General features: G+C 34.7%; 1 protein-coding gene across 1 annotated transcript; it reads left to right on the top strand.

Annotated features, from left to right (window-relative positions):
* Positions 1–1,107: 1,107 nt before the first annotated feature.
* Positions 1,108–4,085, top strand: LOC132545265 (uncharacterized). Its single transcript, XM_060208938.1, has 7 exons — positions 1,108–1,215; positions 1,472–1,680; positions 1,843–2,101; positions 2,558–2,710; positions 2,894–3,077; positions 3,339–3,529; positions 3,831–4,085. The coding sequence occupies exons 1-7, from the start codon at positions 1,108–1,110 to the stop codon at positions 4,083–4,085; spliced, it is 1,359 nt and encodes a 452-aa protein (XP_060064921.1).
* Positions 4,086–14,214: the final 10,129 nt, after the last annotated feature.

A 14,214-nucleotide genomic window follows, 5' to 3' on the forward strand; every position in this document is an offset into this window, starting at 1 on the left:
ACTATAAACTAAATCGGATGTAAATAAAACAAGCCAAAGACTTAATAATCTCAGCATCCCTTATTTTCAGTGTTTCCGCCGTAAAATCTGAAAGAGATTTTGTGGATAAAGAATGTAATGAGGTGTTCAAGATCTATCTATACACGAAGTCTAGTTGAAGTTAAGCGAAGGATGTAAACGCAAAAATGCACCAAAAGTCCAAGAAACTTAACGTTCACTAAAGTTGCAATTATGTCGTTCTTCATGTAACATGTCAGAGATACACTTATTTAAAGAAAGTATTAGCTGACATTCCACGTTTGAATTAAAAGAAATTGCAATCAAAATTTTTATTTTCCTATATAAACTCTTCCATCCATCAATTGTATCTACTAGATCTAATCGTATCTCGGTATTGAGACGATATTTGAGTCACTTTGACCCGTCTTGGACTTGCCATCAGCCAGTGTCGGCCAGGATTAATATATGCATATCATCAAACTGTCATCTTATACTAATGATCCTAACTAACAATTTCCAATCGAAAATAAACAAACTATGTTCAAAAATGTAATTTCCAAATGACCCTTGGGTCATGAAATTTACCATTTTTTGTAAAGCACCTTAAGACTCAATCAATCTTGTATTTGTTTCTAACTTATTTTGGTACTGAGGAAAAGAGTTTTGATTGAGTTAACATTTTTGAGTTACATTGATCCATTTTTGCGCTGCCCCTCAGACCTTGGGGCCAGCCGAGGTTAACATATGTAATATAATCAAACTGTCGCCCTATGGCAAAAAACCCAACCAATTTCCGATAGGAAATTAATGATATCAAAATATTTTTTCCTGTGTAGACTATAGCAAACTTTACCTCTTTACAAGGGGAACATTTACAATTTTGGTAAATTAGTTAAGACCTTTCCATCCGTGAAGAACAATTTATTCTAAAAAGCATGGGTATAGAATAGAAGATTTTTGAAATTTCAATAAATCCAAAACTTTCTTCCTTGCTTTTCAGGTCTTTTGGTGGGCGGGGACCGTATAAGTGACAATCTTATTTCATAGAATATTCCTACAAAATCAGTTCAGGGGTTTCCAGAAGAACTCGAAAATGCACGAAGATGCATGTCGCCGGATAAAAGGCGATCGCATCTGGTCACCAACTGTGAAACGTTGACACAATCGTCGGCACTAAAGAGGAACATCGTGGTCTTGCTTCTGCGACCTTTTGTCGTAGGCGAGACGACAAAACTAAAGATTTAACATGGTCATTTTTCCTGTACTAATTCTTGATCAGTTTATTTCTTCTATCATTGACTATGATATTCAACAGTAATTATAATAAACAAATTGCGATATTTTCCCATAATTGTTTGCTATCTGATACCGTTACAAAGATCACGTTGAAGTCAATAAAATGGATATCATATCAGCACCCAAATATGAGTATTTTTGTGTAATTGTTAGTCTTCCTTTATTCCTGTTCTAGATATACTTGCCAAGTGGTACCTACCTGAGTGCTTACCTTTGGCATTACACTGGTAAAGACGTGATGGACTTACATATGTATCCGTCTGCGACCGACACTTTTCATACACGCGGGTTATGTGGGACACTCAACGGACGAACGGACGATGACTTTACTCAACCAGATGGACAAATTACGGGAGATAATAATATCTTCTCCCAATCATGGAGGTAAATAAGGATTCATGGCATGAACGTGTTGATTTTTTCCGAGATGTAGATATGAAAGTTAACATTAATATGACGTAATAAACGTTGAGCGTATACAACCAATACGACGAAATGACATTCATGATTTTCTCAAATACAGATGATTACTCTTTGTTTTCCTAGTGTTAATGACCAGGATGAAAATCTCATTACGATGTCTGCTGACGCTCTTCAAAAATTGACCATCTGGAACAGAACCGAAAATATACAGTTCTGTACATGTAATGGACCGTCACACAACATTTCCTGTACACATGATGCTATAGCAACGTGTGTTAGGGATGACGAATCTCCCGTAGTGAAACAGAACCGATGTCGGAACAGGAGGTCAAGGTCTTTACGCCCCATCTCTGTGATAACGAACACAACAGAACAACCCATAGTAAGTGATGTAGAAGGCACGCAAAAATGCTATTTATGCAAAAGCTTATTGATGATAAAAATGAAAGCCCGCGTTATATTTAACTGTATTGGATTAATATTTACAAAATGAATAAGAAATACTCACACGAAAGATCTTTTTAGCGATTTTTTATCACTTTTATCCATTGCACTTCCCCGTCTAAACTTTGGCTGTTCTTTCGATCAATTTGTATAGTCATTGTTGGCCTCTTAGGCCTCAAAATGTAAACCCTTAACATCACTGACGAGTTTAAGAAAGGCGAAACAGCTGAACGATGCAGTTGACTTCATTGTTTGGCTTTTGCTTTCTGTATCTAACTCTAAATTATTAAAAGGTGTTATTCACTTGCGTGTCTTTTATACGATCTTTAATATTATTAGTTAATTCTCTGAGAGGTCTATGAACTGCATTTAATTGTGACCAACTTGTTTATAGGTGACCATGCCACTACAAATATGGAATACTACCACAGCAACAGATTACTGTGAAAAATTTCTGCGAGGTTCAACATCATTTGAAACCTGTGCCAAACAAGTCCCAGCAACAGACCCGTCCAATTCTGTCGACACATGTGTGCTTGATATTATGGTAGGTGATACGGCATTGCCAAATTCTAGCTTCTGTGTTGTGAAACGGAAATTGAAAAGTAACATTACTAAACAAATAAGTACCTGGTTTTCACAGCGTCAAGAAGTCTGGTTTTGATAATTTGTCTTTTATCAAGGAAACCTAACCATTATATTGTCTTATCTTTTTGTTCGTCATATGTAGGTGACACAAACAACCATGTGGGCTACCTCCGCGAGGGAATCCCTAAAGTCTGTCTGTCTGAAAGAACTGAAACAGAACACAACGTATCATAAGGCAGATTCGGCTGATCAGCCATCTATTGCTCAGCAAATCAAGGAAATCACATGTCCCAACGAATGTAGTGGACATGGACACTGTGAAAATGGTACGAGAATGTGATTAGATGTGTTCATAATTAAGTTAGCGAAAAACAAGTTACTTCAAACAATTGTGAAGCAATAGACATTTATGAAATCTGTTTTCTTTTCATTTCTGTATAAAATCCTAAATTGAAAAATTAAAATGTATGCAACACAATACAGTAGTGTTTAAATAACCTTTAAAGTTGACAGTTCCTCACACTATATCGTTTATCGCTGTAAAATTATCATTAATATTGCAAACTGACATAACTATATTTTCGTAGGTACCTGCACGTGCGATACATATTTCGGAGCTGCTGACTGTTCTATTGATATTCGAATACCTCCACACATATATGGTATCAACCTCGACACGAACAGTACGTGTGATCTGAACACGTGCCACGTAGCCATCGTTGAAGGAGAAAAGTTCATCGATACCAAAAACCTTACATGCCATAATACTCTATATGAAGTGAGTATAATGATATTTCTCAGAAACGGTTGTACCCTGTGTAGAATATCGTTGACCATTAAGGGGTGAGACATGGTCATTAAGACTCAACATATTAACTTTTGCTTTTTTGTGATGTTATCAATTCAGAGACTAAATACTTCGAAAAAAAACAACTCATTAGTATTAACAAGGATCACAGCATCATCAGTGTTTCCTGAAGTGAGCCGATTTTGGACAAGTTAGCATATTTCTGTACCGGGACTATACTAACAAATTTTTAGGGTCAACCCCTTCTTATTGTTTTCCTTTTCACTTCTAGATAAACCCTGATGGCAAAGAAACGCTACTAAATCTCCTAACAACAAATGCACAATTCAACACTTTTGTTGAGGTATTTTGTCCAATTCCGACTAAGGTGAAACGTTCGGATAAGCACCACTTTGCTTACAAATGGTCAGTAGGGGTCAGTAACGACGGGCAGAATTTCGGACAGGCCTCAGACCTGATTGTTTACCACGGAGTTTGCCAGAATGCGATGCGAAACAACACAACCACGGTGGAAATGAAAGTATGAATAAAACTCTCTGTTGACGATAGTATTACGTCTTGCTTTATGAAGCTATGCACTTTTAATCATTAACCGCTGAATCGACTGATAAAACTGGACGTCATGAAACCTCATTTGTGATAAGAAAAATCTTGATTTTTGAACTGTATACCGGTAAAGTGTATAGCGTTCAGTGTACAGAATACATCAGAAAGATCAACACATGACGTGATGAATACAATGTACATATGTATAAATGGTACCTTTTTCTTTTTTGAAGGATTTGGTTTTTGTTATCTTCAGCATAATTTTTCCCTATTTTGTTAAGGATTGTCTCTCATATTTTATTAACTTTTGGCATAAATGCGCTCCGCATACATGTATCATTTTTATCCAGGACAAATTTTGCTTCATCGATGGTTTCTGCGTACCAGAAGGAGTTACACATCGATCAGATCCATGCCGCATATGTAATACAACTGGTGTGGATGCTACATTCAAATGGAGCCAAAATCAAGGTAATTGCATTATTCAGATATGTAAATGAGTGCGATATCTTTATATCAATTATAATTCATTTGTCTTATATCTCAGTATTAGCATAATTAACATTGGCATCATACATATACTACTGTATTCATTCCACACGCTGAGTTATGACTTTTCTGAAACGGAAACCATTACAATAATCGTAGTTCATTGGACGTTATACACTCTGACGGAACTCTCCGACAACTGAGAGAATAGGAAAACAGCTGGTTCCAAACACATGGGATTCTTTTGTCATCAACAGGAAGTAAACAGGAAACAGTACCACAAACAGATACATTTAAAAGAAAAAGAAAGGAAGAAAACACAATCACACTACTTTTTAATGCAATTGTACGAAAGCATGGCTTCCTACTCCAGGCTTGACTTGATGTTTACCGAAGTGTAAACATCAATTTTGTTGGAAAAGCCAAATAGGGAATTTATACCGAAAATAATGTAGTGGTTCAAAAGATCAAGCATTATATATGTATCTAATTGATTTAAAGGTCATTGTCTTATCGATGGTGTGTGTCTTGCTGATGGTGAAGTGAAGAGTGGAGACAACTGCACAATATGTGATGTTTCCATATCATTGGATCATTGGACACAGCTTTCAGGTACTAACAAATTCACAGCATTGAAAATCTGTCTAATGAGTTGCATTTAAAATAGACTCCACAATCTAAAAATACTGGAAATTTGCTCATCCTGTTTATGTTATGAAATGAACTCAAGTCTAAGTGCCTTCCCGACGTGTCTTATCGATGCATATTTTTTTCTTGTTCTAAAGGAACAGGAGACTGCAATGACAAATCTTTGAATGCTTCATCGATTGGACTGATGAATGAAATGAATGAAACCTGTAAGTTTCGAAAAGTATGCTGTGATTATGATTTTTATTTTTATTATCGTGTCAGATGGTACTGGTGTTTATATCAATGTGTACATTTCAAAGACGTTGAATACATATCTTGTACAAACGCCTGGTTAATTTCATCTCTGTGGTGTCGATTTTCAAAAACGTATACTGAAAGTCAACACGTCAACACCCTTCGGCAAACGTTTTACATTAAAATCGTTACTTTTCGTAGGAGATTTATTTCGTTTAATTCATATTCTAAATTCACAATTCATTATGTCTATTAATTGTTAAACAGACAACGTTGACATAGATTATACTACTAGTGCAATTTATGAGTAAGATTTATCCTCAAAATCGCACCCCAACGAAAAAATATTTTTGGAAAACCACAAATTTTGATATATATAGGACTACAGTATGATGAGTAAGATTTCATTCTAAAATATCAATGTAAATATTATAAGTTTTCTCAAGGAAATTTTGTATGCCTTCCAATAGAACATGGAAGAATATGTTTTTTGATATCATTATCTTATACTGAAGTTGAATGTTGACATAATATGTTTTTCCAATATTACAATTTTATAAGTTGAATGTTGACATAATATGTTTTTCCAATATTATAATTTTATAAGTTGAATGTTGACATAATATGTTTTTCCAATATTATAATTTTATAAGTTGAATGTTGACATAATATGTTTTTCCAATATTATAATTTTATAAGTTGAATGTTGACATAATATGTTTTTCCAATATTATAATTTTATAAGTTGAATGTTGACATAATTTGTTTTTCCAATATTATAATTTTATAAGTTGAATGTTGACATAATATGTTTTTCCAATATTATAATTTTATAAGTTGAATTTTGCTTAAGCAGTAACTTATGATTATTGCCAAGTTTCTCGAAATGGACATCGGCGGTTTTAACGTAGCATTTTATACCACTAGAAACCTAACACAACGACATATCCAGGTAAGTGGAATATTTGATATCAAATTACTACGTTACATGAACAACACTGTAACATTTATCTGCAACGAGCATATTGTGCATTATAAAGCAATAATGTCCGCTACCCCCTTTCCCCACAAGATATGATGATTTATAAAAGATGGTGTTGTTTGGCGCAAATATGGAATAAACGAAAAGTTCACAATTCGTTATAACTGATCATATAACAATGCAAAACATATGACAATCTGACAATACAATTTCCCCAATGTGTTAAATGTGTTTTGGTCGTTTGAAAATGTGTGAGGTTTAAGGTATCATGCCTCAGAACGCTGAACATGATTTGTAAAAACAAATTGGCCTTAATCTTGATCTAACAACCCTCAAACTTGAGTTTGTTTGATGATAGTTCAGTCTTTTTAAAATATGTGAAGTTTGATGAAAATCCTCCATGAAATTAAAACCGCCAGAGCGCTGACAACAATTTAAAAAACAGTAACAGTGACCCTGACATTGACTTAACATCCTTGCACCTCGAACTTGCCAAAGATATTTTAGTACTTTAAAATTGTTTGTTGGAAGATTGAGAAGAATCCCTCAAAGAAAGGCGCTGCTAGAACTCTGACAATGATTTTCTAAAAATATCATAGTGGCCTTGACCTTGACACAACGTTTTTGAAACTCGAACCTGTGTAAGTTATTTTGAAGCTTTCAAAATGTGTGCGAAGTTTGTTGAGAATCCTTCAAATAAATCAAACAAATAGATAATGACACTCTAATTACTCAAGAGGTTTTATGTTTCAGCGAGAACATATTCTTGTTTCCTTTTTCCTCTTTGGGATTACTTCTTTGGCAAATATTTCCTTGTTTTTGAATAATTATATTTTGATTAATATTTTGCATCCTTGGCCCGGTTGTTCAGAACTTCCGTTTAACTAACGACATCGTTAAATGAAACGAGTCTTAAACATCTCATCACGTGTTAGTAAATGACTGTACTAAATCTTATTGTTCACAGATATTTCACTAACACAAAAAGCTGATAATTTAACCAGAAAAGCTACCACTAGCGACAGTAAGTGTCACAAGCTTTTCCCACAATGCACTTAGTATTTCCTCAAAACATGGCTACAAATCAAATCAGTGCGAAGGATGAATTCATCCTCACATCGTCTGGAACGACTGGAGGCAGGTCTCCGTCTGCTGCACAGGGCGTTGCAGAGAGAACTGTTGATGCCATACTGGACACCGAATCATATATTGGAGTCACTGGTGGAGTCTGTTTTTACATAGATTGATGGTATGTTCTTTAATGTTCAAAATGGAAATGATTTGAAAAAGAAATGGACAAGTATTACCGATCACTAACTTACATTTGACAGGTATTAATGACTTGTATTGTATAGGAACATTCTTTCTCAGTTTGCCTTCCTATCTCAAGGACTTGAAATAACAAATATTCAACCTATGTTGTTACCATGAAATTGTTAGAATGTTACCAAGATATAATTATATCGTATAACAAATATACATGCGACGAATCGATTATCATTTCATAGGCTGATTATTTCATTTTCAGCATTTATCCATAGTAATATAACTTCTGAAATTTTGCTTTGTTTTTCATCTTAACCAGGATAAGTCTAGATAATGCGTCATTATCATTTCATTTCAACACACGAGTGAATTGTCGTTTGCTACCATTACAGCGTCTTTGGCAACAAAGAAGTCGTGTGGGAGTGGTCGCCTGTTCTAATATAGCATAATTTACTTCTGATACTGAACAAAACAAAACAAAATTCCACGGTGTAGAATCTTTGGAAGGTATTGCGCCATTTGACATACCTATAAACACGCCAGAGCGTTTGTCATCCTTTAAAGGACTAGCATCAGGTTGTTTATGTGAATGTTAAGCTTATTCGAAGCTGACCAGCTGTTTGTATGTTCATGCAAATATTACTTTCAATAAGAAGACAAGTTTAAGTATAAATACACGAGTGCAAAAAATTTCAAAAATGAATTTGTATCAGTTTTATATTGATACACAGTGATAATTAGAACAATACATATGATTTGAATTGTGCACAATAAGTGAGCAAGACTATGACCTATTACAGAATTGTACTTTTACATGTATTTTCTTTACCTATAAATACAGCTGATAAAAGCAGTTTTACATCACAAGAAATAGCAAAGGATAAGCAAATGCGATCAGGACAGTTACTTGACAAACTCCTGACCAGTTGTTTGCTAATGATGCTGAGGATACAACAACACCAGCAGCACAATCTTTAACCTCTGCAGCATCTACACAAGCACAGAAAAGGTATTCATATTAGCATACAGAATTGATGTCTGACTGATCATGAATTATTATTATTATTATCACTATTTAATTCTTAATGACGCTTGAGGGGGACAAATGCGAACCAGGGAATTACAGACCTGTGAGCTTAACTTCGATTTTGTGCAAAGTACTTGAATCTTTAATAAGAAGTCACATCACTGATTATATGAAACAAAACTATTTTGTCTCACAGAAACAGTTCGGATTAATGTCTGGCAGGTCTACGTCACTGAAACTACTGAAAGTTTTGGATGAGTAGACTGATCATATGGATAATGGACACTCAATCGATTGTATCTATATGGATTTTCAAAAAGCATTTGATACAGTGCCACACAAAAGACTTTTAGGTAAAATGGAGTCATATGGAATTAGCAAGGAGATCGTAAAATGGACGGCGAGTTTCATTTTAAACAGGAAGCAAAGAGTCTCGTTAAAGGATCATCACTCGGAATGGAGCGATGTGTCTTCGGGAGTCCCCCAGGGATCTGTTCTTGGACCTACACTGTTCGTTATATTTATTAATGACTTGCCGGAAACAATACAGTCTGAAGCATATCTTTTCGCAGACGACACTAAATTTTTCAAAAGCATATAAGAAATATCAATGTGAATATACGTCAAGATGAACTAGATCGTTTTTTTAGCTTGGAGTGAAAAATGGTTATTGAAATTTCATCCTCAAACATGTAAATTTTTGCGCATTGGCAGGCAGGCAGTAGAGACCGAAAATATTATTTAAACAACGAAGAATTAAAGGAAGTCTACCAAGAAAAAGATATAGGAGTAATTGTAGACAATTCTTTATCATTTGATGAACACATAAGTACACAGGTCAAAAAAGCAAACTCTATGTTTTCACTAATAAGGAGAACGTTTCAATTTCTCAATGAACATAGCTTCCCATGATTGTACTAAACAATAGTTAATGTTCATCTGGAACATTCTATTACAGTATGGCATCCATATAGAGTCAAACATATAGATATGATCGAGGCAGTGCAACGGAGAGCGACAAAACAATTATCAGGATTTAAGGAACTGACTTATTCGGAAAGACTGAAACGCCTAAAATTACCAACATTGGCATTCAGGAGGATTCGTGGGGATATGATTGAAGTCTTCAAAATTAGGCACAATTTTTGTGATAGTAACGCTGCTAGTTTCCTTAAATTGTGGATCGACAAAGTTAAAATTCAGTGGACAAGGGGTCACTCCAAAAAACTTTACATGCAGCACTGTAAACTTGACATCAGGAGACATTCTTTTGCTTTGCGTGTGGTCAAAATATGGAACAATCTTCCGGAGTATATTGTATCGGCACCAACAGTTAACGCTTTCAAAATAGATTAGATGAACACTGGACAAATCAAGAACTGGTATATAATTATAAAGCAGAAATTCTGTAGTTCCTGAATCTGACGTCTCAAATGACAATAATTATAAACATTATCATTGTATCTCTGAGACCGGTACAGAGGATAGTAACGATCCTGCAATAGTAATAAATTAAACTAAATTAAACCAAACACATAAAAGGTCATTTGACAATCGATGAAAGACATCGCAACCCAAAAAGAAACAACATGATAATTTATTGCATCTGTAGTCCTATTATGTAAAATTGTGTGAACTACTTATACAACCAATGGAGGACATTAGAAATAGTAAATGAATCTGTCAAAATAAACAATCACTTCCTTTACAACTTTGCACTGAGCAATGATCTATTCGATATCCTTTAGTATGAATTTCATCAATATGGGAAGTTTACTGATCGAGTAAGGATTAGACATTCGGTCCTGTATAACCTACCCATTGAAACAGCATTTCTATCAAACCATGTTATCGGTTGTGATCACAAGAATATCCTAAAATTTCAAAATAATTTATATTTTGGTTTCTGAAATGGTGAGAATGTAGAAAAATTGTAAAATAACTGTACTACTAGTGCATGAAAATTTAGAATAAACTTGTGTGCCAAAATAAAATAAAAAGTGGTAATGACATTGTGTAATCAAAATGTTTGGAAAAAATATATAATTATGTTTTAATTAAATTAAATTAATTAAAATTAATATTCCTAGATAAATATGAATCATTAACAATTAAGCATACATCACAATTATAGTGTCTACAGTAATTAGTGATATATATGTATAACGATAATGTGTCAGACATGCAATTGTTTTCCCCTGAATATTGGTTTTGGTTTAGTTTTTTTTTTTTTAATTAATTGACTGTGAGCGTCATATAAAGGTATAGTTATAAACTTATTTGTGATCACAGATGCTGTGTTGAGGAAGTACCAACCAACAAAGAAAAACTAAGAAATAAAAAAAACAAAAACGCAAAGGATGTTTACAAAATTCAGTGACAAAATTGAATATGAAAGGAAAAATTAGAATTTGGGCATTTAGTTATTGAATTCTTTCATGAGTCAACAAGACAGGGTCAGACTTTTAGGTGCTTTGTCGCATTAGCCAATATTTTTGTAATGGTGAGCTACACCTTTTTTTCAAACTTCAAAATTATACCAGTATTTGGTTATAGAATGGGTCACCCCATGTTCCCTATAACACAATACTTATCTGCTGGAATAAGGCACTCAATGTGCCCCCAACACTGCAATAGTTCTTAAGGACTGGGATATTCCATACGCCCTAATAATATACTTATTCCTTATGGAGTGGGGCACTCCCCCTGCCCAAGCACTATATTTATTTCTGTTTGAGTGGGGGTCGCCACAAGACACTAAAAGCAATGCCTATTCCTGTTGGAGTGGGGCATTCTGCGCGCACATACCGAAGAACATAATTAAGAAGAAAAGTTTGCAGTAATGTGAGCCTTGACTGCATGAATACCATTATCTGCCTCCTCATCCATTACTGACTCTTTCATACGAAGTACTATGTAGTGTAGCACAGCAGAGGGAATGATGAACATAACCATTCTGTCTAGCTTCATTCGAAAGGAAGATTATTGAGGTATTTTTTGTATTATTTATTAACAATATCAATTTTAACTCATTTACATATAGGTAGAATATTGAATTGCTGCTTGTCCAATACATATATTTAGAGCTATTTTAATGCAACTGTATTACTTCGTCCAGTTGAGATACAGATGTCAATAAAGCTACGTCAAATACCTTATTTAGAATTAAAACAATAACATTTCTATTGATTTTGAATGTTGTGATGTCATCATCTTGACACTTTTCAGAGAGAAGGACATGGAAACATCTTTCCATCTTCTAAATTCCCTCCAAATGACACATCATGTCCTTGAATGACCAGTGTTGTACCCTGACTCAAGATTATCATGTGAACTTAGAAAATTGGGTAATTGTCACATGGTCAATGTGATGACAAACCTTTATAAGTGATAATAAAAATAACAAATGCAAATGTATTTACGAATGAAAGAGGAAAGCAACGAAATTAGGGTTGAAATGAAGCCCCACTGTATCTTATTACAATACATTTAAATGTATGTGTTACAATATGGCGTTGTCTGTCTGCCAAATATCAATCTATCTGGAGATTTATGCCGGCAGATGTTAACTGATCACTCTCAAATTTTGTCAGCTAATGGCTGCTAAACTTTTTAAAAAGTAATTGCAATCAGTGTTTTAATTCACCTGAGACAAAGTCTAATGATGATCTATCGCGATCACCTTTGTCCGGCGTCGTGCATCCGTAAACATATTTGACTTTTTCGACCGACTCAAAACCCCTGAACTGAATGCAAAGAAATTTTGTAGAAACTGTCCTTAGCCTAAGATGATCCATAGTAGTGAATTACAGGGACCTAAGGGGCAGGACGAATAGGATCAAATTGACTCAAATTTCAAAAATCTTCTTCTCATCACCCAGATATTGTAGGACCAAATACTCTTCATAGATGAAAGCATCTTTAGGTGCTTTACCAAAGGTGTGAATTTCATGGCCCTAGGGTCTCAAATCTCTCCGTAGGCGGAGGAGGTAAAGTTTACTGTAGTAAATAAAGGAAAAATAGATTTTCGTGCACAATTTGTTTAATTTCCATTGGAAATATTTCAAACTTAGTGAGAATTAGTGGTAAAGGATGACGGCTTGATTGTATGTCCATATTGATCCTGGCTGATCACCAGGGGCTGACGCGCGGGGCCAAAAGAGTTCATATTGACTCAGATTTCAAAACCCTTCTTTCAACACCCAAATATGATAGAATCAAATGCTCTTCATGGATTAAAGTGTCCCAAGATGCTTTACCAAAATTGTGAATTTCATTGATCCAGGGTCCCACATTTTCCCGTGGGGAGAGGGTAAGATTACCTATTGTTTATAAGGCAAACTAGATTTTAAGCATTATTTGTTTAATGTCCATTTCTTATGATGCTTTAATTACTAAAGTAGGTCTCATCTTACCTCAGGAGGGGTAAACGTTATTGCATTCTTGAACATAACGTTGTCTATTTCTCACTCGAAATAACTTATTATTATAGGATGACAATTTTGATGGTATGCATATATTGATACTGGCTTACTATCATCAATGTAACGATTTATTTTTCTTATGACACTTAAAAACTACTTACCCTTTAACTTTTATACTCAGTTTTGTTTATCTTAGGTGATCGTCAAGGCCGCTAGACGTCTTGTGAAACATTTTTCTGAACATTCTGTTGTGTTTTTCTGAAGAATTTTTTTTTTTTTGCTGGATCATCAGCATTTTCATTCGAGGTATGCTGACATGTGATGGTACATATTCCAAATTTACCAAAATTCCCTGTTGTTTTAAGTTTTTAACTAGATTTAGAATAGAATTAATTCATCTTATAACAGAAACCAATAGAAGATTAGAGTGCGACTCGATGACTGTACCGTCACATTCAACTTATAACTCAACCAGTATAGGATATGAGTGTGACGTTTCAATGACTACACGGTCACATTCATCTTATAATACAACCAGAATAAGATTAGAGTGTGACTTCTCGATGACTACACTGTCACCTTCATCTTATAACAAAACCAGAACGAGATTAGAGCATGGCGTCTCGATGACCACACGGTCACCTTCATCTTATAACACAACCAGTACAAGATTTAAGTGTGACGAGAAGGTAAACATATAGACCAAATAAATATGTACTGAAGTCAATTCGGCTACGATTTCCTAACATCACTCTCACATTTCAACTAAATGGCTGCCATTGTCTGGCCTCTGATTGGTTGAGTCTAATGTTGTTCGATTTTCACGAAATTAACTATGTAGGGTAATAATGGGACATCGGTCACTTTCGTAACATTAGCTTCACATTTCAACAAAATGGCCGCCATTTTCTTGCCTCTGACTGTTGGAAGTCTAAACATCTTCAGTTTCCGTTATATTTGGTATGTTGTCTATTGTATTTTGACAAACAATTTAAGGGGGATCAGATGGTATTCAGGATAGATTGTGGGGGTTGGG

This window comes from Ylistrum balloti, unplaced genomic scaffold, assembly GCF_031769215.1.
Source record: "Ylistrum balloti isolate Yb309-2 unplaced genomic scaffold, AGI_CSIRO_Ybal_v1 Utg369836, whole genome shotgun sequence".
Classification (NCBI taxonomy): Eukaryota; Metazoa; Mollusca; class Bivalvia; order Pectinida; family Pectinidae; genus Ylistrum; species Ylistrum balloti.